This window comes from Amblyomma americanum, chromosome 8, assembly GCF_052857255.1.
Source record: "Amblyomma americanum isolate KBUSLIRL-KWMA chromosome 8, ASM5285725v1, whole genome shotgun sequence".
NCBI classification, from domain to species: Eukaryota; Metazoa; Arthropoda; class Arachnida; order Ixodida; family Ixodidae; genus Amblyomma; species Amblyomma americanum.
The window spans coordinates 6,587,043-6,612,309 of record NC_135504.1 but is presented as its reverse complement, the minus strand read 5'-3'; the positions used below and the strand labels follow the sequence as shown (position 1 = coordinate 6,612,309).

At 46.2% G+C, this 25,267-nt stretch overlaps 1 protein-coding gene across 1 annotated transcript; it reads right to left on the bottom strand.

Annotated features, from left to right (window-relative positions):
- Positions 1-3,739: 3,739 nt before the first annotated feature.
- Positions 3,740-21,483, bottom strand: LOC144100010 (uncharacterized). The gene is made up of 10 exons (XM_077633059.1): positions 21,472-21,483; positions 20,338-20,432; positions 18,792-18,935; positions 15,721-15,943; positions 14,057-14,207; positions 11,195-11,298; positions 8,952-9,102; positions 7,721-7,894; positions 6,159-6,284; positions 3,740-4,083 (listed from the first exon to the last, which is right to left on the bottom strand). Exons 1-10 carry the CDS (start codon positions 21,477-21,479, stop codon positions 3,874-3,876), a joined length of 1,386 nt encoding a protein of 461 aa, XP_077489185.1. The 5' UTR covers positions 21,480-21,483; the 3' UTR covers positions 3,740-3,873.
- Positions 21,484-25,267: the final 3,784 nt, after the last annotated feature.

The following is a 25,267-nucleotide window of genomic DNA, read 5'->3' as shown; positions in this document are numbered from 1 at the left end:
CTTCTGCTAACATCTATGTGTCGAATTCACCGTCCTAAACGACGGTGAGTGGCACTTTGCCTCCGCTGTCTGCAACGAGTAGCAGTCCCCGAGCTTCAAGCCGGTGAGCAGAAAAAGATTGTCTCGCCTCTGAGCTCGCGGGGATATCTATATCTCCTCCGCCTCAGAAGTCATAGAGACGATGGCGGATACATCGAGGTCACGAACAGACTTCCAAAAAGGAAGCTCCGCAGGGTTTCGAGGACGTACAGGCCTTAAGTCGCCGAGCATCCCAACAGTATACCGCCTGCAGAGGGGAGGCATTTTCATGCCGCTTATTTATGCGATTGTCGCGGTTGCAGAAGACTTGAATCCCTTCCACAGGCAAACTAACAGCCTCTTCTGAAAAGATGGTTCCTGGGGAAATTAAGAAGGTCCGCTACAACGCCATGGGAGCTGCCCATCGTCGTCGCATTGCTTCTCTTAGTCTGTTTCATATTTTTTTTACAGTTCCCTCAGACAACCACCCTACATCACACCGCCCGCTCGCATATCTCATCGCACCGGCCATCCACTGCAAGTGTCATGCCAACGCACCCGCACGGTCACTTTTTCCGCATCCTTTTTTCTTCGCACTACTAAAGACTGGAATGGCCTTCCCCACGGCGTTGATGCCATCACCTGCCAATCAAGTTTTGTGAACAATTTAAATATGCATTTCATAAATATCATGTAAGCAATCATAGTCAACCTATATTTGTACTCCCACCCCTTATGTAACACCCCCAAAGTAGGGTCTTTAAGGTAATAAAGTGAATTGAAGTGAAGTGATGTGTCGAACCGGGCAACCTTGCATACCTTGAAGGCCGTATCAACTTCAGCAGTATATGGGAGCCCATTTTTCGCCAATGAAAGTACACCAGTACCTGTGATTTCCGACGTTGATATGCACATTAAACGGTGACTTCCCGAAGCTACTGTAATCTAGTGAGCCCAAAACTTATTTTCACCGCTTTGGACAACCGAGCTGTGTGAAGGCATTGCTTGAAAAGAGGAATTGCCGCCGCATGTAAAGTTACAACTTGTGAGGCACCTTGTCCTCTCATGTGTTCCTAAGGCTTTCGCAATGCCGCAAATGTCAAAGGTTAGGGCGCCAACGCAGTGTGCAGAAACAGGACATGTCGACATACAAGATGGACCTACGTGCACAGTGGAAGAGCAGAAGTGCGCGAACTGAGCCGAACTTGACGGACTGTCCAAAGCTTAAAACAACAATGCAAGCGCTAATGCAAACGGTCAGGCATTGCTCCACGCCAAAGGCGGAGGCAGGTTCGCTCGTCGTTGCAAAACACGCTCATGCATGCTGCACAAATCGGCGAAAGCTGAACGCGGTGCTAGAAAGTGCAGAAGAACGTCTCAATATACTGTTATGAAGAAGCCATCGCCTGCGCCTAAAAAAGGCAGTATTTAGCGACCACTCAGGAGTCCACTGTGGCACTGCGGCACAGTGATTCTTCTTCTGCGAATGTACAAGCTACACGTTTGGATGAACGAGTGCAGAATCCGCCGAGTGCATCTTCACCAGAGCAGAGCCTGGCATGCACAAAGCAGGACTCGGCAGTTTGGCCGCCTCCTCCGTTGCGTACTTCTGTAGTGATGGTGAGAGTCATTCCTCTGCGCGTCGGTCAAGAGTAACAGTGCACAAACAAATAAAAAAATGGTCACACATGTGGCTGTTGCCCTGAGCTTAGCTGTTCAGGCTAGGTACGGAGATTGCCAAGTCAGCCAGGCTAATGTTAGTGGCTGCTGAGCCCGTGCTTGTTACTCTTGAGTATTAGACATATGTCATGACCTTGTTGCCACTGTCACAAGGCGAGGTGGGCAAATGCCCTCATTTTTACTTTTTTCTCCCTCACCCTCACTTTTGAATTTGACCCTCTCTCGCACTCACGCTCATTTTTAAAAATTATCCGGCCCTGCCTCATCCTACTTTTGAAAACTTGCTGGCCCTCCCTCGACCTCACTCGCACTTTGTCGATCCTAGAGCTTCCTCACCCTCACTAATAGTTGTTTTAAAACTAGAGTTATTTTTGCTAGTCGGCAACTTCTGGCGATATTACTGAGTAATAAAGATATAACGCAAGACCTCAACGCTCAACGCACTATTCGACGAGACGCTGGATACTTATATTGGTGTGTGTATGAACGAGGGGCGGGTGTTGTTTGAGCTAATACGCGAGAAAAGCATGACAGTTACGAGTTGCGCCCCAAGATATTACTGTGCCTTTACTTTTGACACACACTGCATGCTTACCTGTGCCCTGCACTTATAATATTTCATTACTATATACAGGCATATGCACTGTTAAAATTAGTCATCGCGTTGTGTCTGCGTACAAAAACTAAAATACGCCTAGCATAATTAGACAACAATGTAGTAGCATTTACCAAGAGAATTACAACAAGTGCTAAGCACAGAATACACTCAGAACAAGGAAAGTATGTCCATCGCTTAATTACCATCCCCGATGACATTGCGAACGCACTGGCTCTTATAACTGAATTTTACTGCTTCTAATCTCTAGTCATTTCGTGCGGCTTACTGCATGCTCGTCAGGTGGCGCTTCCACGCATACGTATCGAAGACGAAAACCACGTTTTCAATCCACAACGTGAGAGTTGAAGTGGAAGAAAGAAAACCGTTAGGTTGGCCCTCCTTCCAGGAGCCCATTGCCTTCGCTTCCGCTCTCAGTTGTCTGGTTATTCTTTGTATAGCTGGGTTTTTCTGGCATTTCCATGCCATATCATTTCTGGCAGTTCAACATGGCCAGACCAGTGCTACGTCCGGGCTCATTGCAGAGGCACTCCTGTGATTACTATGGCCCTGCGTATCCCATTCCTTTCACTTGGAACACGTTTGAGGGAACTAAAATCACAACTCGGGCGCGCTTACTCACGAAGAAATTTTAAATCTTTGAGGCTTAACGTTGCAAAAAAAAAAAGGAACCATGTTCAGAGCAACTGGAACAGAAGTTTTTCAACTTGCTCGATATCTTTTGCAAAAAATAACGTTTACAAAGATAGTTAAATTCTTTTCAGTACATTATCAAATAATGATAATTTCAGGAACGTGCTGATTCGGCTACAACCACTATAACGCTGCACTAGTATAATCTTTGGAAAGCACGATGTCTTGTTGAAAGATTGAGCAAGTATCTGGATCACCGAGTAATGTGCTGCGAGTGGGTGACCTACATTTCGTGAAGTATGCAACAAGCCGCGTAAAACCACCTCTAGCCAAATGTCCGAATGAAACGGAAGAAAATAAAACTTGAAAACATCTTCTACGATGGACGCCAGCACTCTTGAGGCAGTCGCCGGTGTGGCTAAGAAAAGTGATTTCATTTCGCTATTTTGCATGGATAACCACTGCAACAAAACTAAACTAAGGTGAGCTGTTGAAAACAAAATGAGTAAAATAAAGCATAAGCGAGAGCCTTAAGCAACTAAGAGCCACAATACGGACAAACCAGGACACGAAAAATTTTTAATTAATTACTAAGGACGTTCATTACGCAAATTCAAAAATATTTTTCCCAGTGGATGATCCGCAACTGATAGCTATTATTAGCAATCACTTCTGTTTCACCTAATTATGCCCTTTTTGTTTTGTATTTTGTTTTAGCATTTGTTTCCAACCACACTCCTTTCTAAGCGCCGCAAGACATAATGAACATGTTAAATAAACTTTACGATGAACACGACTTGACGATGTGGGCGAAAACTACTCCTGCGCTTGCTTTAAACAATTGTCCTCTGTCGTTCGTCTTTTAATGTGTACTAGGCAGGTGCACCTTTTTCCCAGCACCGGCCATAAAAGCAACCGCAGCGCCCTCAACCAACGACTCTCGTGCAGGACGCCTCGTCGAATTTGTCAGTGGCCAGAGTCTTGTAGTAGTCGACTATCTTCCTCAGCGCCTTCAGCCGACTGTGTGGGCCGAACTTGTTTAGGGACGAGCACTCGTTTACGTAATCCTCGAAATCGACATCGTAGGCAGCGACGCCGAAGCTCACGTCGTGCACCTTGGATTTCACCTTGCACAGCTGGGAGCGGAGAAACAAAAGGATGTTTTGTTTAAGTTTACTGGTAACTGTTTAAAACAGAAGGGGACACCCCCAACATACATCGTGTGGCGAGGAGCTACTGCCCGGATATAGGCAGTGAGTGAGGTGACGAGAAGCAGTAAAGGGATCAATCCATATCAGCTTCAATAAATCGAGCATGCTCGTTGATGAAAAAGTAAACCTGAAAGTTAACTTAGTGTCGCTGCTTCAGGGTCAGCCGTTAAGGCGGAAGGCATATTGAACAAGGAACTTATGTGTTACGAGTCTTTAATTAGGCAGTAAGACACACTAGAAATTAATGGCTCGTGTGGCGTTCCCATGGGGTCCGGAGTACGTGCCCTCGCAGGCAGATTGGAATTACCGACATCGTAATTTCGTTGTTTCAATGGTACAGTACATCATCCGGCCCGTCTGACAGCTTTTACAACAGCGATTTTGACACAAAAGCGTCTCGAAACTTGATCTCAAAAAGTAATGCGCTCTTATCCATTCTCAGAGTATTTCTCCTATTTCCAGCCAAGGCGGGCTGCTTAACCGGAAGCTGTGTTATTTCTAACAGAGTTCAACAAAAATAAAAAAACCCAGCATGTCGGCAACTGCCACCTCCCCGTTTCAATGGGGACGCTCCTACATTCCATACATCGATCCTATGTGACTGCAGCTATGAGACAATGGAATCCGGCTTTAACTCAAGCTGCACTACAGGGGAGTGTACGGTAAAAAATCTGCACCTTTATGGCGTAAGACCAATGAGGCCTCCTTTTTTAAGTCGTTATTTTTCTTATTTTTTTTCTTAGAAGAGTGCGTGAGCACGTTAGCATCGTCAATGCACCCATGCGCCCTTAAAAGGTGCACGGGTGCGAGGGTGCTGTAGCCTCTTCAGGTGCACGCGTACGTAGGGTGTACGGATTGAATAACTTTAATTCAATCACGCGTGATTTTATAATATTATGAGCGTTAAATGACAGTTGCAGCTTTGATGAGTGCCGTCATGAGTGCGATCCGCGCCCCCATAATGAGATAATTAATCGGATTACTTTAACTCAAGTGATAAGCATCACTGCGCCAAACAGGAGCTCGCTGAAATTACATTTAAAAACTTGGAAAAAGTATGCGCGTTTTGGGCAAGTAAGCATTGCGAGCAGCAGTGCTTTCTACTGTGCTGAAATGTCACCTCAGCCGGTTTTTTTTATCACTAATTCTAGGGACACTTAAACCTCTTTTTTTCCTTTGGCAGAAATATGTGGCACATGCTACCATCGTATTACTGTTCAAGCGCATTTGCTGGAGATTGGCCGCTTCTAGCACGCTTTTTCTTTTTTCAATACAGCGAGAAAAATCACGACGTGAACTTCATTCATACATCATAAATGTGACTCAACACTAAACCTTTTCAGACATGCCGTGAAAGACACATCTGGGTACCATATTCATAGTTAGGAATGCCGTAAGTCTAGTGCAAAGTTAGGTGGCTAACAGTTTTTCATAAAAAATGTTTACCTTTCCTCTAAGAGCGCGCGCGCGCAAAAAAAAAAGATGACCAGCCTTTTTTAAAGCAGTCAAAAGTTATGAAACTGTAAAGCTATCGGGAAAAGAGTAAGAAAAATTGCACGAGAACCAGGAGTGAGTAGGGAAACGGATGCAAGTGCGTTTGAACAATAAATTGGTTCCGCAAGGTGTGCCACGCTTGCTCATTTGTAATCCTCGCAGAGAGCACTCCAAGCTTTATCCAGTCAAGCGACATGCGGAGAGGAAGCCGTCATACAAAAGTTTGCTTCGTCACAAAGCTTCTCAGGCAGTAAGTTCAGTAACGATCCTCAGATTAGATTCAAATTTAAGCTCTACGAAATTTTGTGCTACTACATGAGCTGCTCCTAGGGCCCAAGGAATCTATACTCTAGTGATTTTTTTTTTTCCAGGCTGCCCCAACAAAACAGAATTTCACGAATTTAAAGATCGATAAATCGACGAATTAACAGAGAATATATTGCAATTTATTTATTTATTGAGTGTGTTAATCAATTAATCGATAGGAAGAGTAGGACGTGAGATACCTTAGCACCCAATCCCACTTCGTTGTCGTAGGCGAACGCGTGTGGCCGCGATGAGTGATGCGTCAGCACGGCGTAGTGGTCAGGTTTATACCGTATTTGAGGCGCATAGCTGGGGTGATTGCACACCTGCAAGAACAATAATAGTCAGTTAAAATGCAACGTGGAAAGATACTGCTCCGCTGAAAATATGTAGGAAGGCAATGATAGCTTTGCATTAATTCAGCTACTGGTATAACACCATGTTTCGATCAAGAATATTTTACATATTTTCAGGAAGAAACCATCTTACACTGGTAATGTAGAGAAATCCGGTCACACTTCCGAAGCCCAAACTCACAAATGAAAATAAGTCAGTTTCGTCACCTGTTCCGAAGCAAAAGAATTGTGTGTATACAAAACTTCGCACACACGCTAGAGAGATTTAATAAAAAATTTTCAAAAACGAACCTGTAAAAATTGCACTGAATTGAATTGAAGCGATAGCTGGTCCCTTAACGTCGCTTCATAATGTTGGTGACAAACGTGGCGGTTGAGCACGCAGCACTCGAGTAACTAGGACCGGACACACGAGACCGGGGGAATGGCACCGAAGGCTGCGTTGGAGCGTGAGCAGGGAATGGCGTAAAGCTCCGCTGTAGACTGACAAGCCATGACTGAACGGGCGCTATTAGAGCGGGTGCTGCAGTCGCCGTACAGATAGCTGAATAGGCGAACGGAGCAGTGATTACAAGGAGGCAAACAGAGAAGTTGCTGCTGGACAATTGAAACCAGACAACCGTGATGGGGGCTTCTAAACTTTTGGATTTTGAAAATGGGCACAATCCAGCGAAGCTCTCGGCCCAGGCCATATTCTACACGGAGCAAGCGTGACGGGGCCTACTAAACCCGGGGCTCTTTGAACATGGGTCATACGGAACCGGGCAGTCAGAACGGAGTACGTGACACGGGGCGATCCCCGCCGCGACTTCTGAACTCGGGGCTTTTGAAAATTGGGCACACGAGGTGGTACATTCATTATGGGACACGTGACGCGGGGCTGTCGTGACCCGGCCTGCTGAAATCGCGGCTTTTGAAAGCGGGGCAGGCACAGTGGGGCGTTCGGTTCGCGACATTTCACACAGGCCGTCTGACGTGGGTGACTTTGAGCCCCAGCAAGATCATGCGTTTCTGTGTGGAATACTCAGGAGCCATTGCAGCGCATATTGCTGTTCCATGACTACAGCGCGACGAACGGGACATCGAGGGACACAGCGCTGTGTTGCTTCCCTGCGTGGGTCCTTCTTCTATGTGCCGTTCGTCGAGCTTTATTCATTTCATATCGTAATCAACTCGCCCAACAACTTTCCCGGTCAAACATTACGCTGATATGAATATACAATCCCGTTGCAAACCAATGAAAGTCAGAATATTTATTTGGAGAAAGACGCATGTCAGTACCAGACCGTTCAAAACTCGCACTAGAACTGCTTATCGGCCGCGATCGATATCTAACTGTTGAAAAGCTGGAGCGACATTAGGCACCGGTGGTTTCCCACAACCTCGTTGCTCACTCCCTTGCTCACCTCCGTGTAGCTGCCGAATGACAGCAGTCCCCGGTTGGTGTCGCAGTGAGAGTAGAACTCGAACGCTTCTCCCGCACTGGGCGACGTCCAGCGGCCCTTCATCGTCACCGACACCAACCCACGGCTGGACGCATTTTTGAATTGGAGTTCGCGCAGAGTAACGGGGCCGGACGCCTGCGGGAAAATAGGCGCAGAATTTATAAGCATATTATCAGCATATTGTCAGCAATTAACAACGAAGTGAACTTGCAAAAACTTTTCGTTTAGGTACCTGCCACAATACCTAGTAAACCGGTACGCGCTAGCGCTGATATTTACTGCATGCTTATGTAATATTATTATCATTGTTGAAGGAAGCCAACAGTCACCGAAACCAAAGAGCATAGGAGATCTTTTAATGTGTGGTGTTGATGAATGGGAAATTAATAGTGTAAATAATTTATGGCTTAAATATCATTAATAAGAAAGCAGAAGAAAAAACATGCCGCTGGTGTGATCTAAACCAACGACCTCCGAATTTGTCATCCGGGGCTCTTCCAACTGAGATACGGTGACGGCTGTCCAATTTTCTACTTTTGATGGTATTAAGGTGTTGTATAATAAAAATTTAGTGTGTTCACCAGCGCCGCCCTCGTCTATAGCACCGAACGTAGTAAGTCCTGTATTGTGCTATTGGTTTTTGCATGTTTACTCACCTCCCTGTAATATGAAAAAGTGTCCATGTGTGGCTGTGCTAATGTTTTGTTGGTGTTTTTTTATTTCTTGTGATCGTGTAGTTTTTCACCTTGAAGTGCTTTTTCGTGATTGCTTGTGTTGCCCTGATTTCGGCCTTCACTGCTGCTGCCAGAATGTAGGGGGTCCAGGGCTCTGTCAAGCTGTCAACGGGCAGCTTTTACTCCGGACTCCCTGTCATCTGTACCGCATGATGGTTGAATATATATATATATATATATATATATATATATATATATATATATATATATATATATATATATATATATATATATATATATATATATATATATATATATATATATATATATATATATATATATATATATATATATATATATATATATATATATATATATATCTGCGAGCGCCACTTGAAACATGGTCGACGAAGAGGGCGGACCTTTTTCTTTTTTTTTTCGTCGGAAGGGTTGGGAGCCCTTAAAAGCTGTTTCGAAGTCTCAGTCCGATATGATCATTGCGGAGCAAGCTGGCTCACCAGGTCGAATTTGTATTCCTCGTAGAACACGCTCGGCAGGTCCACTGACGAGTAGCGGGTAGGAGGCATCACGGCGCAGTGGTCTGCATCGTTGTCGCTGAACACGTAGTGGCCGTGAACAACGAACAGATCCGGGTAGTATCCCAAGCTCCTGCACATTGACGGCAACTCAAACAATCAAGTGCACAATTTTCCCGTAATTGACGGGTAATCTGCAAACGCTTTGCCTTACAGTCTTCAAGCTTGCAAGCCTTACAAAGCGCATGAGACGGTTTGAAAAGGTGGCTACGAATAAGTGCACTATGCCGACTGAAAGCTATTGAAATGTAATGCTGCATCAGAGACCTCAAAAGAGAAACAATAATTTGTTAAAAATATTTTTTTTAATTCTTATTCCCACAATTGTCGGCGACTATACTGCAGGTTTCCAACTCAAATTTTGCCTTACGACACAGCATGGCTAGCGTGACCTCTCGAGTAAATAGCTCTCATTGGCTGCAGCTATGAAATGTCACCGCCTGACTTTAGGAAAAAAACTGCAAAACGTTCGTAGACGGAGCTGCAGTAGCAGGTACGCAAATGACCTGTCGGACGAAAGATGCCGGCGCGGCGCTATCCTCGCTTAGGGAATTTTCTCTGGCTTATTTTGGCTAACCCTGGAATTCAGCGAAAAGCAAGGACGCTTGCTAAGCGTCTGAGGCTCGTCCATGGCAGCTCCGCTACACGATCGCGACATCCGTTCAATAAATACCCACACGATCACGTGGTCATGACGTGGTATCACATGGTCTTACAACACCCCCATCGGATGACATCATGTGGCTTCATATCACCCCATCGGATGTTCTTAAGGTCAAAGGTCAACTCAAACGTCGCCTAACGTCAAAGGTCAAAGGGCAACAAAAGGTCATGGGTCAATGGTTCGACACTATAACTGCATCACATATGGTCATACGCGGCTAACGTGGTTGGGCTGAAGGTAGTTCAGTTTCATTTTCCGGCCTACGCAGCGACTGAATTATCTAGCGTAGTGAAGCTTTTCGTTTCAAAAAAGTGAAGCCGTCAAGCAAATCCCTTAGGCAACACCTCCTATATTTCAACCCCAGCCAGTCCACCTGCTTTCGGTATATCAAGTACTGTCCTACCATTTTTTCTTGTGGTCTCTCATCGACTAGCCTTCGTGTGTGCTCCGCACGTGGATTGAAAGAGAGTATTCCCAACCATTTGCAACATTACGCAAGGAAAGAGTGAACAAATTTTTGCTTTCTTCATGAGGCGGTGCTTTGAATAGTAGAATCTGTTGGTCATGCCAGCAGTCGTTCCACGTGAACAAGCATTTTAATAGATTTGGAGGCGATGCGACATTTCCTGGGGGGTGGGCCACGTTCCACATGCTATCGCATTTTCTATAAGATTGTGGTTAAGAAGGCCTCATGTTTTGGAAAAGAAGCGCGGTACCGCTTTGATTTGAATTTTCGCCCCTTGTCCAGTGAGCACAGCCCTAGTGTCTATTTTGGCGAGACAGGCGCCGCGGTGGCTCAGTGGTTATGGCGCTCGGCTGCTGACCCGAAAGACCCGGGTTCGATCCCGGCCACGGCAGTGGAATTTCTATGGAGGCGAAATTCTAGAGGCGCAAGTACTGTGCGATGTCAGTGCACGTTAAAGAGCCCCAGGTGGTCGAAATTTCTGGAGCCCTTCACTACGGCGTCCCGCGTAGCCTGAGGCGCTTTGGAACGTTAAACCTCAATAAACTGTAACCATATTTTGCTGACACAGCTATCTGAGCCCAATTTGCGCACTGTCCTTGTATATTTCAAACGTCAGAACTTGATCAAAAGCCCTTTATATTGCGCGCCGTATCGTGGGGACGAAACAAACATATGCGTCCAAACGTGGCTCATCGCGAAGCGATCGATGCGGCTGACAGCACACAAAGAGGGGATGTGTAGGCTCAGGCTTAGTTTTATAGCTTGCCCTTCTGCATCGTACTACTGGGGACAAAGGTTTCCTGTACGCGAGTTCCAGGAAAAACGCTGATTGCAGCTCCATCTCGCTACCCAGTTGGCTGATATTTTGAATAAGGGGAAGAGCATTTAGGCCTTTAATTCCGTTATACAGTATCAGGCGACTGGGTAGCTTGGTGGAGCTACAAGGAACGTTTTTCCTAGAACTCACGTCCCAGAAAGTTTTGTCCCCACTGGTACATCTACACCACTATGGTCATCGTTGCCTGTGCAACTGACCTGCCCTGGTCGGCGAGGAATGTGGCCCAATCCCTCTCTGGAGTCGGCCCGGCAATCGCAGTGATTGAACGGTGACCATGCGCAGAGGAGAAGTCGTGAAACATCTGCAAGAGAAATAAAAAGAACGCGCACAAGCTAATTCGTGAAATGCCTCGATTATAATTCTGGATAATTGTCCTGAATGCTTTTGGGTAAAGTGTTCCTCAAGAATACACAGCCCAAAGCTTTTGCTTATCGGCCATGTCGTGTGGCTTGCCTGCATCGTCCGCGTTCGATACGCTTCTACTGAGAGGAACTTTCATGACTGCTAGAGAAGCCTGACTACAGGATGAGAACGAAACTTCTTGAGCGACACATTCCCAAGAAAACGCCGCATTTTCATCATTTTTTTCCCATTGCGCTACTGTAGCAGGAGCTCCCTCAAAACCGGATGTATTTATTATTCCAAGCTATCTTCCTATTCTTTGTTCTTGCTCTTCTTCCAATCTCAGCACTGTAACCTCCGCTCCTCGCAACGCAGACGGTGTCCAGTCCAGAAAACGTGGGTGTAATCAGGGGTAAGTTGAGTTCCTGTAGAAAACGTTCTGGGGCAAGTTGGTTCATAGCTTGAGTCGAAGAAGCGCACAACACCACAGCACACAGGTGAAGAATAACGAGACAGGCGCCATATGCAACTGTTTATTGAATACAAGAACGGCTTATTTATAGCCAAGAGAAAGGCGTGGTGGAAGGGGGGACAAAAACAATATAACAGGGCTGCCGTGGTGGCTGAGTGGACATGGAGCTTGGCTACTGGTCGAAAGACGCGGGTTCGATCCCGGCCGCTGCGGTCGAATTTCGATGGAGGCGAAATTCCAGAGGCCCGTGTACTGTTCGATGTCAGTGCATGTTAAAGAACCCCAATTGGTCGAAATTTCCGGAGCCCTTCACTACGGCGTACCTTATAGCCTGAGTCGCTTTGGGACGTTAAGCCCCCATAAATCAAATCAAATCAAATCAAAAACAATATAACAAACCACAGTTAAATGACATGTACGAGGGCAAGGATACTACAATGGAGGGAACAAAAGTGATTCAACTCTTTCTAAACTTATCTAAAAATATACTTTCATTCTTATGAATGACCAGCGATGGGGTTCCAACACAGGAGCTTCCGCTTTTTCTATTCCGGTGGGCTTCTAGCAGTTCACGGGCAATCTTATCTTTGCTTCTACATAATATCTGAGTGTCTTGGAGTTTTGCTTCACAAATTTTCTGCTCTTCTTTACCGCAGTCCTTGAAATGATGGGGAAAATGTGACCCGTTATTAATTATTAGCGAGCGTTTATGCTCCGTTAGACGTTCATTAATACATCGGCCTGTCTGGCTGCTGTACACCTTTCCACAAGTCAGCGGGATGCTATAAACTACCCCCACAGCACATTTCAGAAAAGGGTTTGCATGCTTAGTTTCGCAATCTGTTGACTTGGCATTATCCGTACCAATCTATCGACACAGCGATGCAAGTTTTCTGGATATCAGAGAAGACTACCGGGACTTGGCATTTCACCGCAACATGCTTAGGATCATAAGCCACTTTGTGGGAGTATGGAATCACTACCGGTTTGATTTTCTTTTCAGATACTTCACCACCCTCGCTCTTTCTTTCTCTTTCTTTTTTTACCTCTTTCAGCAATGCTTCCGTCACAGAACTAATAATCAGGGAAGAAAAGCCTGCCTGTTTAGGCTTTTGTATCTATACGTCAAAGCTTTCCTGTACTTTATGACAGCATGATTTCTTTAGCGCTGATTCAAGGCACATGATGGCAATGACACGTTTCACAGTTTTTCACAATGTTAGCACCCCATCGCTGTTCATTCATAAGAATGAAAGTATATTTTTCGATAAGTTTAGAAAGAGTTGAATCACTTTTGTTCCCTCCATTGTAGTATCCTTGCCCTTGCACGTGTCATTTACGTGTTGTTTGTTATATGTTTTTATCTCCCTTTCCACCACGCCTTCCTCTTGGCTATAAATAAGCCATTCTTGAATTCAATAAACAATTGCAAGCGGCGCCTGTCTCGTGTTACTCTTCAACTGTGTGCTGTGTTTTTGTGCGCTTCATCTACTCAAGTAAGTTGAGTTATGCATGAAGCTGTTTTCCAAGATAACAGGGGGATGAAAGTCCAGAAGGCAGAACAGCAACATTGCTGCTTTAGTGACAGGTATATGGATAGCTTATAAAGGTTATCCAGGTGAAACTGGAAAGAAAAGGAAGCTGTAGAAGAGAAAGAAGTAGGAGACGAAAAAGAGAAAGGTGTGTGCCGCTGTTCAAGGTCACAACAGCAACATGGACTCCTATTAAAAGACCCAACGAAAAGGTGTAATACTCCTCCTGAATGCATTCCTGCAGTTGCTACACCCACGGTTGAGCGGGTGTATATGCTTTTTGAAGCTTTACCGGGAAGGGTCACGTTTAGAAAAATACAGCGTCGCCGTCGTCGACGGCAACGCCATGAGCGGGAAGATCCCCAGAGATGACCTTGTGATATCACCGCAACCTGCCCACCGTATTATGAGGAAACTGCCACCGTGACGGGTGCCATTTAAATTAATGACTGGTCACAAACCCTACCGGTGGCTATGTTTGAAACAGCCACCTGCAGGGGGCAGGGGGCAGTGGCACATCTCTTAAACGCTGCACCGACGCTGACAGGAATAGTACGAGAACTATCAGAGATCTATGAATTTACGGTAAAGAGTGACCAATTCCGCATATAGAGAAATTAAGCCATTAACGCTATCGTGTCATAACATAAGGCGGAGCTTTTATGCTTTCTTCTTCGAGGTTCGAGCAAATTTACGGCAAAAGTCAGCCTTACTTTGAGCATCGAGATGGCCGCTTGCATCTGTAGGCCGAATGCATTTGCGGGTGTGTCCAATACTCCTACGTGGTAGACCCTCATCCGCCAGAACTCCTCCAGCGGATTCGGATGCGTCTGCCGCAGATCCGCAGACGCCTGAGTCATTTTCCTGCGAACAGCGTGTGGGGCACAAGCATCACGACGTGGATATAAAAGAAAATAACGCGAATTTTAAACTTCCTCGCTGCATACATTAAGAGTGACTGCGAAAACAGCAGTTCTACCAAATTCTCCTATCCATGAGGAGGCCCGTATTACGTTCTGAAGCCTGGACCATATGCAAGAAATGGTCATGTTAAGCAGTCCCTAAAAATTTCTTCACCGAGGCTAAGTAAACAGAAAGATTTATACTGAATCACGCATTGTACCCCCAAAAAACGCCTTCATCTGGCTTATGTAGCACCACTAATATCGGAGGTTAAAAAATAACTTCCTTTTCTCTACCAACTCATACACCGCAAGGAGGCAGAAAAAAAGAAGAATGCCAGCAGAGATACCGCTCAAAACGTTTTGTTCAAAGCAAGTATCAACACTCCAGTCCAGTCTTTCTTGCTTTGTGTTGTCCGATTTGGCACCAATTTTTTTTTTCGGATATACCCCATCTAGCCCCCAAACATGTTCTACCCAAAACGCGTACTTTTTTTCTGGGGAGGGGAGGTGAAGGTACTTAATCCGGGATAGGGGAATAAAGGGAGACCGGAAGGTAGTGACGCGGCGCCGTCTCCAACTAGTCGCGCTCCCGAATTCTTCGTCTATGAAACTCCTTGCGGTTTTGGAGAGCCAACAACAGCCACCTAAAAATGATGGCACGAAGCGAACGCTGCGAGGCAGCATTCCAGCTAAAGACCAGTGCCGATGATCACCGGGACAAGCAGAAGTGCGAAGTTAAACAATTATTTGTAAATTATCGGCTTACTTTACAGGATTTGTGGACGGCAAGCACGCTCAGTGGCATTTACGCTGCACAATACATATTTCATAGGCCCTTAACATACGACGTAGGAATGGTGTGTTCTATATTTAGGATATCAGATCAATATAGCAACACTTGCATGAAATTCCTAAGAGCCGTGTCATGGCCATTCGCTAGGATGGGCCTGTTTTCGTGACGCTTTCTCTAGGGGTCAGTTAAAATTATCACTATTATTATACAACTACTAAAGCCGCCGAAGTATCATAGCCCTTGTGAGGATTTAGCAGACATGGCGCATTCCCTTGAGTTCATTGATTTTTGAATAAAACCTTATTTTATTACATTTATAGGCCCGCTTAATAAATGGCGACCGATGACCGAGGGGACAGAACACAATCGAGCGAGCGAAACCAGATCCGATCGACTGTCTCGTTCTCTGTCAAGCTGTTACGTTGTCGCGGAGTGGCGGCACCATTAAACTTCAAACTGTAAGAGGCAACATAGGTCATACCGACGCTACCCACGCCGCGAAGCCCTGAGACGCACCTTTTACCTCTGTTCCTCTGAACAAAATCCCCCAGGCACTGCACAATTTATTCGTTTCTCCACAAGGATCTCGTCCTTGTGTATTCAATTTTCATAACAAACTAGCAAGCGAATATACCCTGATGTTTTTATACGCCTTGTTAGCCAGGGAGCTCCCACTCACTTGAACGCGTACGCTAGTCCCAGCGTAGTCGTTGTATATCGATTGGCAGCACGCAGGAAAGTCCGCAGGTCATGCCCGCGCAGCCTGGGTTGGGCGAGGTTGTTTATAACGTCATCGTACAGCGATACGAAGAAGGCGTAGTCGCACAGGCCGTCTTCGGCCATAATAGCGTCCTCCCTCGTCCTCGAGCCGTAGGTGCATAACAGGGTCTCAGTTCCCTGCCCTGTAAACGTGTGCGAAAAATCCATTCAAGCCAAGTGCTTCACATGTGCGAATTAAAAACGTACAGTTTGGTTTGGTCTAGCATAAAAGAGGGCACACCGTGTCCATGTAAGAAAAATTAGAGAGCTTTAGCATATCCATTAGAGTTTCAGAGTTATAGAACATGTTTAGAGCTATAGAGCACTGATTTAAAGCTTTAGCATAGACTTAGCAGCGCCGACGCATACAATATCAGCCGGATGCATCCTGCATGTGAGCAGTGGCATGTCTGCGTTCACACTTTGCCACTTCGCATGCTCCTCAAGGAAACCGCCTATCCAGCATTTGGTATTCTCTTGCAGAGAATTGTCAAAAGTTCACAGCCTGAAGGTTCTGCTTCTAGACCATGTTGTGTGGCTCCGTTATGCATTGCAAGCATTGCAAATCGCTGCAGGTGACAAAAATCATGGTCATCTCTCCTTCCAAAGTTAGGACTTCCAAGGATCTCAGAAGGACAACGCAACACGGCCAGGAAGTCAATCCCTTGGCATCTTTACTTTTGACAAAGGCTGCGCCACAATACTGCTCCAGAAATCTCTTAAATATTGCTATCGGACTTCCTAGCTAACTCTAACACTGTTCAATGCACACTGACCGCTGCCATGAGCTGCGGAAGGGGAGAGGGGGGGGGGGGGGGGCTGCTGCAGGCCGCAGCCCCCAGCCAAGGATTAACAGCGGGAGGGCTATTCAGGAGAGGGGGGGGGGGGCTGCTGCAGGCCGCAGCCCCCAGCCAAGGATTAACAGCGGGAGGGCTATCACGCCTGAATCGGGACACGTAACTGGGAACAAGCAAAACACTTACCACAGGACTTACGAAAAAATTTACCGCACCTTTAGACGCGAACGGGGTATCAATAAGGACCGGTACTAGCAGAGCAGCTTCGTTTTCAGATACCTTAGACCACTCAGCAGTCCCCACACTTTCTCGCTCAACGCGTTCAAACAGGTAGCTTCTCTAAGTGCAGATTAAAAACCACTTGTTCCGCATCTTTGGCCGGTTCCTGCGCTTGATGAGCTTGCGTGTCGCCAACGGTGTTTTTCGCAGATACGTACTAAGTTGAGAAGGCGGCCAAACTCATCGCTAATTCCGGTGAAGATTGGGCGAGCGCTAATGGGTAATAACGAGAGAAAGAAACGAAGGACGCTGAGTGCCCAGTCCATCACGAAAAGCTTAAAACATTGAACGGAGCTCTGACGGCGGAAAGGGAAGGTGAGAGGGCGGCCCAGCTAAGAAACCCGGCTGACTGCGGACGGTCCTCAAGCCGCAAAAGCATTCAGGGAGGCCATGTGCGCTCCCTAGCTCCAAAAATAGAAGAGGCAGAAGGCGGAATACGTTCAACACCCTGAAAACCTGGCCGAGATTACTGGGTGGCTACCGCCGCCTGTGATCAGTCCTAGAAGGTGGTACGCCTATTTGTAAATAATTTCAAGTCTCACACTCTCGACGACGAAATGGACGATAATTTTTTACCATTGTTTCAGGCCCCAAATTGGTTCCTCCTATGAAACTAGCATAATACCTGTGCCACTAAATCAACACGCGCACATTAAGGAGAAAAAAGAGCCTTACGCGCCAGATATTCTTGTATCCTTCTCTTGCATCTTCACAGCCTTGGAAATTCTCGTTAGGCGAATACATGCGAATACAGATCTCCTTAAATCTCCAGTGCAATCTAACGAGAGATTTCTGATGTTTCTTTCAAACGGTTAGTTTATCTTTCATGGAATTCAGCCCCTTTCATGGCGTTGCATCGCATGCGACCTTAGAAGTCTTCTGGTCCCGGTCAGTATGTAGAATCTAGTACCTAGCCCATGCACTCCCGCCCTTCGTGACCCCGTCTACCACATGGATGATTTATAGTGTGTCCCCGGAACATGACCAGCACTTTCTTCCGAGGCTTAATGTCTGCCTACAGAACGCGCAACTGTTCAGAGACCTCGAAAATGCAGCTCCGCCCGAATGAACCTTTCCGGAGGCAGTCTTGCGCGTTTCAGCGTAGCCAGCGCTAATTTTTTTTAAAATGGGGTTTTCGGAGTATAAAGATGGCCATGGCTGCAATGTATTACCAGTGTTTGCGAACCTGCGTCGCCGTTGGCATACCCGGTTGGTGCGTTAATGATGTCCACCTACCTGGTGGATGTCATTAACGCACCCACCGGTCATTAATGCACTCCCATTATATCACAGTCAACCTGAGTCGCATAAGCCAACGGGTGGCTCTGCTTGGAGCAACCGCCTGCCAGTGCAGGGGTACATCACTTGACCACTACACCCGTGCTATTCGAGGTCACTGTATCCTCTCTACCTCAAAATATTCCCAAAACTAAACGCCTCTACAGTTATTGCTGAATCCCGCGTTAGATAGTCCTAACCATCCTGCGAGTTTTTTTAACTATTTAATGTTAACCACCTGGATGCTATTAAATACTTGTGGCTGGAACTTAGTGACAGTTATATTTTGCCTCCAGAATCCCGTAAACGCAATTATTCTCAGTGTTTTCACTGAAGAGTTTAGGTATCGGGCCCGCCATTTGGAATTCACGCGCTCGTAAACACGACAGCAACGCCCACCAGCACACGTCACTCCTTGGCGCACATGCTCTGTACCTTCTCTGTGTGGCTCACGCTGCGTTCCGAGCAAAGTTCGGAGCTCTTATTTTTCCTTCAGTCATTAACTATTCCATCACAATCGGGGTGGAGTGCACCCCACAAGTAAAAGCGTGTATCACACATTGACGTTTATTCTGTGTGACACTTTGGAAGGGAGGAGTGGGATGAGCACGTTAGGGTACACGAGCGTTAGACTTACCCTTCGGTGTGGTGGGGGTCGCTGTCGTCATCGGTTGATCTACCATGACAGGGACTTCCACCACCATTGGGGAAGCAGGCACGGGGGGACTACGCTCACTCACGTCGCTGGGGTCTTTATTCTCAGTGACAGTGTCCGAGAAACCTGCACGTGCATTGATAAAAGCGGATCCAGTAAAACGCTCCACCCTGTCATCGCATAAGCTATATGCACTTTCTTTGCAGAGCGTGCATATGTGATTGTAATGTGTATCTCTCAGGTTGTTTGATGTACCTTTCATGTTTTATTAAACTAGCATCTTGTTTTTCTTATCTTCGCTACTGTCATGTAATGGTTCCCTGGGCCTTTTGCAAACTGCGTGCACAGCTTTTAGCCCAGGGTGATCAGCCTGACTTTTCTGGCAGCAATTAAATTTACATTGATTGATTGATTGATTGATTGATAGATAGATAGATTGATTGATCGATAGATTGATAGATAGATTGATTGATTGATTGATTGATTGATTGATTGATTGATTGATTGATTGGTTGGTTGGTTGATTGATTGATTGATTGATTGATTGATTGAGGTATAAAAGTTCAAGCTTCTAGTTTCAGAACACTACTGAGTCTTGACAATTTCCTCGCCCTGCGTATACCGCAAAAAACTGCCTCTCGTCCAACCACATCAGGTAAACGAGACGCCTCCTGCCTCCTACCGCTCCTTCAAGATTATGCCTCACTAAGGCATCTATTCAAAATATATAGAAAATACACACTGCTGGGGAGCCTAGTCTGCACTCACAAACATGTCGTTAACTAGCCAGTTTCTAACGACCGTGAATTATTATGGTCAATCTGAACGCAACAAAGAACAGGTAATAAAACAAAAAAATTAATTTCCAAAATTTAAGGTAAACACCGTTAAGGAGGCCAGCGATAAAGTTTGTGTCAACATGCATTAAATGCACGGTCCACCTGTCTGCCGCTTCTTGCTCCTGCCGCTGTCGGCGCTGTTGCCAGGTGCTGTATGAGCGGGTTTTGTAAAAACACTTTTTAAACACGTTCCTGATCATAACTGCTGTCGTAAGTTAATCGCCTGGGACTTGAGAATTCCGATATGCCTCGGACGCTGCTCTGTAAACTTCTCAGGTTACGCGCGCTGTAGTACATGAACAAAACTTCCACTTTACAGCGACAGCTGTTAAGGCCATGTCTGCAGGTACTACGGCGCTGGCGTATGTGTGGGTGTAATACTAAGGGGAAAAAAAGGAGCAAAGTGTAGCCGTTACCCATGCCACGAATTAATACGTCCTCTGCAGGAACCGGCAAGAAATTATGCTTGCGTCATTCGCGCCGTGAGGGCACTACTTAGTGGCGTACCGTTAATGCCAGTGAACGACGCATTTAGCGTAACACAGTTGTTTCTGAATCAGAATGCATATGTACATCTTCGGACCCTCTTTCCGCATAGCAGATGCATTTAGAAAGGGCCGTTGCAGTTGCCGTTGCGTCGATAAAGCATTCCTCATTACAAAATGAAGACACAGTCTTTGAGAGCTTACTGCCTCCCAGCAGCAGCACCGTGACGACCGAGACGATGATGAGGAAAAAGAGCAACCCGCACATCATCACCAGGACTCTCGTCGCGCTGTTCTCCCTGCATGATGTAGAAAGCAAAGGCAAATGTCTGTATCCGCTTGATGAATGCTGGTACATTTGCTCAGTCTGCACATCTGTTACACTGCATGTATTACGAATCTCCCAGTCTACTACTTCATCGGATTAATGCACCATTTCACTCCACCACACTATTCTACCAAATGTGACACTGCCCGTGTGGTCGAGTGCTATCGGACCAAGTTTTGCGACCCAGGAGAATGAAACCATTTTAACAACGCCATCTAAAGGCCGCCCTGCTATTATTGGCTACCTGGCGTCCTACTTCCTACAAGCTTAAGTTCGGTAGCAATAGAAGCCTCATTTACTCGTCTGACGCTAAATTCCCTGATTGGCTGGAGGGAAGTCACGTCACCACACAGGAGCATTCCCGTTGGCTGATCGGTACAAGGGAAGTGACGTCATCTGAGCGGAGCATTCCTTTTGGCTGTAAGAAACTCACGTTATTTCCGGTACAGGCATCGAGAGCGGTTAATGCTATCACATTTCCAACACACAATGGAATAAGGTGCCCCTGTGAATTTTCTCATCTCGTCACAGTGCGAAAGAATATTATTACTGGCATGCAACGTACATATGTACTATTACACTGTTCAAACACGCCTAGTGATTTCTCTTATCCCGAAACTATAGCCATCTATTGTCGCTTAGTGTCGTGTTTTTCACGGGGTTATTGGATCTCATTTTTCACAACGGTTTACACCTACTTGCCCTTTGGCTTTAATCACACTTAAAAATTCCTTTCTAAATCTATAATCATGTGTAGGCTCTTGAGAAGATGGACAACGTATTTATTAAGAAAATTGTGTGCGCAGCTGCACAGCAGTAAGGGACACTTTTTCTTTTATCGATTTGGACGGCCTAATTGCACAATCGCAAAAAAGCGTCGCATAAAAAATTGTTTTGCAGGACAATCTCTGCGAAAGCTTTGAATCCGCCAGGTCACTCGCGGAACGCTGCTAAAAAAACATGTGAATTAATATTGGCCCTTCCGAATCACTCAATGCTGTGTTACTTACGTCTGCATCTTGGAATCTGCAAGAGACGGAGCAAAAGCTAAATCACCGCTGCTGTGCTTCGACACGTCGCCCAAGTTTTATGTGAAAACTGCGCCACACTATGAAGTGGAAAGCATGGTGGCCACAGCGAGAAGATAGGAAATCTCAAATTTAATGAGAAGGCGAAAGGTGAAACAGCTCTCTCAGCTAGCTCAAGGTCATTTAGCGCCTAATAAAAGAGAAACTTATAAAGAAAGTTCTTGAAACAAAGAAATAGCTGAAGCACTATGTTGGAATGAAAAACATGTCCTTCCTATAAGAAGGATCACAGGACAGAAACATTCGCCTTAGATTCAATTTGATTCCTTTTTTCCTTTTATAAATGACGTAGTTTTCATAACATCATCTTTAGCATGCACATTTCTTTTGGCCATTATTGTAAATGTACAGGCTGCGTCATAAAAAGATCATATATGCCACAAAGTTTGTCTTTCAGCGGTGTAGTCAGGGATCTATGACAACCCCGAGCCTCTAAATCTCCGTAAGATATTTACGAATTACCATTCTAACTTGTGAGAGTTTCGTTATCTTCATAAGCATGTTAACAGCCAGAAAATTCTGTCAAAAAGTGTTCACACTGGTCTGGAAACTTTTGTCGCACCCTGTACATGGTCGCAACACAGCCTTGAAACATTGTAGACACACAGTTAAGCTAGCATTAAACGTGCTAGTTACACGTATTTCTGGTCGCTATTATGGTGATGCTTCTTTTGCAAAATATGACTACAAGCAGTGTGGTTTTTGCAGTAAAATTGGTTGTTGGGGAAAGGAAATGACGCAGTATCTGTCTCAAGTCTCGGCGGTTACCTGAAGCGCGCCACAAGAGAAGTGATAAAGGAGGGAGTGAAAAAAGAAAGGAAGAAAGAGGTGCCGTAGTGGAAGGCTACGGAATATTTTTGACCACCTGGGGATCTTTAACGTGCCCTGGCATCGCACAGAACACGGGCGCCTTTGCGCTTCGCCTCCGTCGAAAAGCTGCCGCCGCGGTCGGGTTCGAACCCGGGAACTCCGGATCAGTAGCCGAGCGCGCTAACCACTAAGCCGCCACGGCGGGCTTTTGCAGCACTTGCAGAAAAGTGTGTGAAATACAACTTCAATATGATGGCATCTACTCGTTCTTAGATTGATTTTCTGTAGAAACAAGTGCCATCTCTAAGCAGCCGGTGGAGCAACAAAGTGTACTGTTTTTAAGTTCACTTTGAATGTACCAGGAGAAGGCGTAAACGAATGTACGCGGCTCCTCAGTAGTCGTAGGCTCTTACCTTCCGTTGCGAGCCGTAGGCTGGTCCTGCTGGCCGGTTCGGTCATAAACGGCTGGGACGCAGTTGGCGCGATCGCAGGTGGCGGGTACGCGGCCGAGTAAAAGCCGTAAGGAGGGTGGTTGTACGCCGGGTCGAAGTAGCCACCACCGTACATGACGCTGCCCGGGAAGCTGAAAACCTGCACACAGAAGGTTGTGCTGTATGATTCACTCCCAGCCAATTCCACCGCCAGCAGGATTGAGGCGGCGAAAGGATAAAGAAACGCTCAAATTACGCGCCTCACAAACTGAAATAACTCGGCGCCCCTGGAGCCGTAGTTGCAAGAACAAACCACAAGGAAAAGAGGAAGAGTAGCACAGGAGTGGAGGAGAAAGCAAAAGCTCCACAAAGGATCGGCCATTGTTCACGCTACGCGTTGCCATAAAGGTGAGGTACGCATTGGGGGGACAAGGGGTCAATGCATACCAATCGCATTGGCCGCAAAACACCTTCAGCGGTCGCTCTGCGAGCAACGGCGCGACGGAGGACAGACCAAGAAAGAAGGACGGAAGCAGAAAGAAGAAAATAGCTAGCAGTGTGGTGCCGTTAGCATATTACCACCTCGTTATAATGAACCCGCCGAAGTCGCCCAAATTGCATTCATAGATTGTGATAACGTTGGTTTTTACGAGAAATCAATTACGATTTCTAAGAGCGATCGTTTTGAAAATTTTCCTTTCCTCAAATAGCCGCCGCGGTGGCTGAGTGGTTAGGGCGCTCGGCTGCTGGCCCGAAAGACGCCGGTTCGATCCCGGCTGCGGCGGTCGAATTTCGATGGAGGCGAAATTCTGGAGGCCCGTGTACTGTGCGATGTCAGTGCACGTTAAAGAACCCCAGGTGGTCGAAATTTCCGGGGCCCTTCACTACGGCGTCCCTCATAGCCTGAGTTGCTTTGGGACGTTAAACCCCCATAAACCAAACCAAACCAAACCAAACCTTTCCTCAACTATGAGCCACTAACCTGGCATACCATTGTTTATGTGCATTTGGCATAAAATGCCAGTCTTGCTGCCAGCCTACGGGCAAAGGACGCGAGCAACCAGGGCTTATCGCATTCAAGCGATAAGCCCTGTTCGCTCGCGTCTTACCAACTCTTATCAATGATTAAGAACTCGCCCAAGTCTCAACTTTACTCAACGTCAGGGCTTATCGCCTTGTTCTCTACAACAATGCCCGGGGACGACCAGAGAATGGGTTGTCAATTAGGCAACCGACTAGAGCCACACTCACCGATACAACGACTCAGAAAAACGTCCTGGCAGAAGCAAACGTGTCCACTACAAGCAACCGGGGCGCTTCTCGACTGAAGCCTTACGTGCTCGATTTAGACTAAATACCAAAGGCTCGATACTATCGCCCGTACTCTTCTTCGTCGACAGAATGAATCAGATATTTTCCCCGCGGCACGTGATGTGAGAGGAAAAAAGCTATTTGAGCGTTTCAGGCTCCATGCTCATAAATGCGTTCATTTCCATTTCGCACATTTTACTACCAGTGTGCTACCACTGAAAATGAATTCGCTGTTTCAAGCAAATTTAGCGCCCGTAGTATTCCAAGCGGGGCGCTTTTTTATGTTTGCTAGCGAACTCAGCGAGAATTTCTTCTGAACAAAACAGAGTCAAGTCGTTCACATCAATCATTTGTTTTTGTTGTTGTTGTTGCTGTTAATTTCATGAAATGGCACATGTCCACACAGGGGGATCGGTCAAGAATTGGGGTTCACAGAGAGTTTTTCGAACGATTTCTTGTTGACTGCCGCCACCTCTCCATTTTACGGAGGCGCCTGTTGGAACATCCGTTAAGACAGCCCGGTCTGTCTATAGGAATTGTTCTGTCTCTTGATGCTTGTACCCTTCGACACAGCAACAGGAATGTGCCCTTCGCCATTCAAAGTTTCCTTTTAGACAGGAAACCGCTGCCATCTTGAAATCTTTTTAATTCCGCCTTCTGGATACTTATGTTCAAAATTCATCAGTAACCAAATTTTCTAAACACTGCACGTTTTGACCCAATGCCATTTTCAGTCACCAACCTCACAGTGTTCGATTTGTTCTTAATTTAGCTCACCAAATCTTCATTCCGTCTTTTTTTAACGTTTTTAGCAATGCCAGTCACCGCCTGTGTCTTGGACGCGTGGGCGTCCGTAACGATGTGCTCTTCATAGCGGTCAGCTCCACGTAGAGCGAAGCGTGTCAAGGCGAAGATGACCCTGGTGCACCAGGAGGGAGTGGAAGTCACAGACAATTGTAAATACCTAACCTGTTGTGTTCCCCTCTGAATCGAGTGTTTTCTCGTTTTCACAGGTACACGTGATGCATGCGAGCTCCCAAGTATTGGTAAGTTCAAAGGCTACCAAAGCAATCTTTGTTGAAAATAAATACTTTTTTTGTGTTCCTCTGAAAACGGTGATGAGTTACTATTACCCCACACTTCGAAACCGGCCACTGCATCAATGG

What these genes read in the sequence shown, in the direction of transcription:
- LOC144100010 (XM_077633059.1), bottom strand. An exon ending in GACCCCCACCACACCGAAGG is followed by an intron (nt 15,944 to 18,791) that starts GTAAGTCTAACG and finishes ACACGTTTACAG; the next exon opens with GGCAGGGAACTGAGACCCTG. An exon ending in AAGTGGGATTGGGTGCTAAG is followed by an intron (nt 4,084 to 6,158) that starts GTATCTCACGTC and finishes CTCCGCTCCCAG; the next exon opens with CTGTGCAAGGTGAAATCCAA.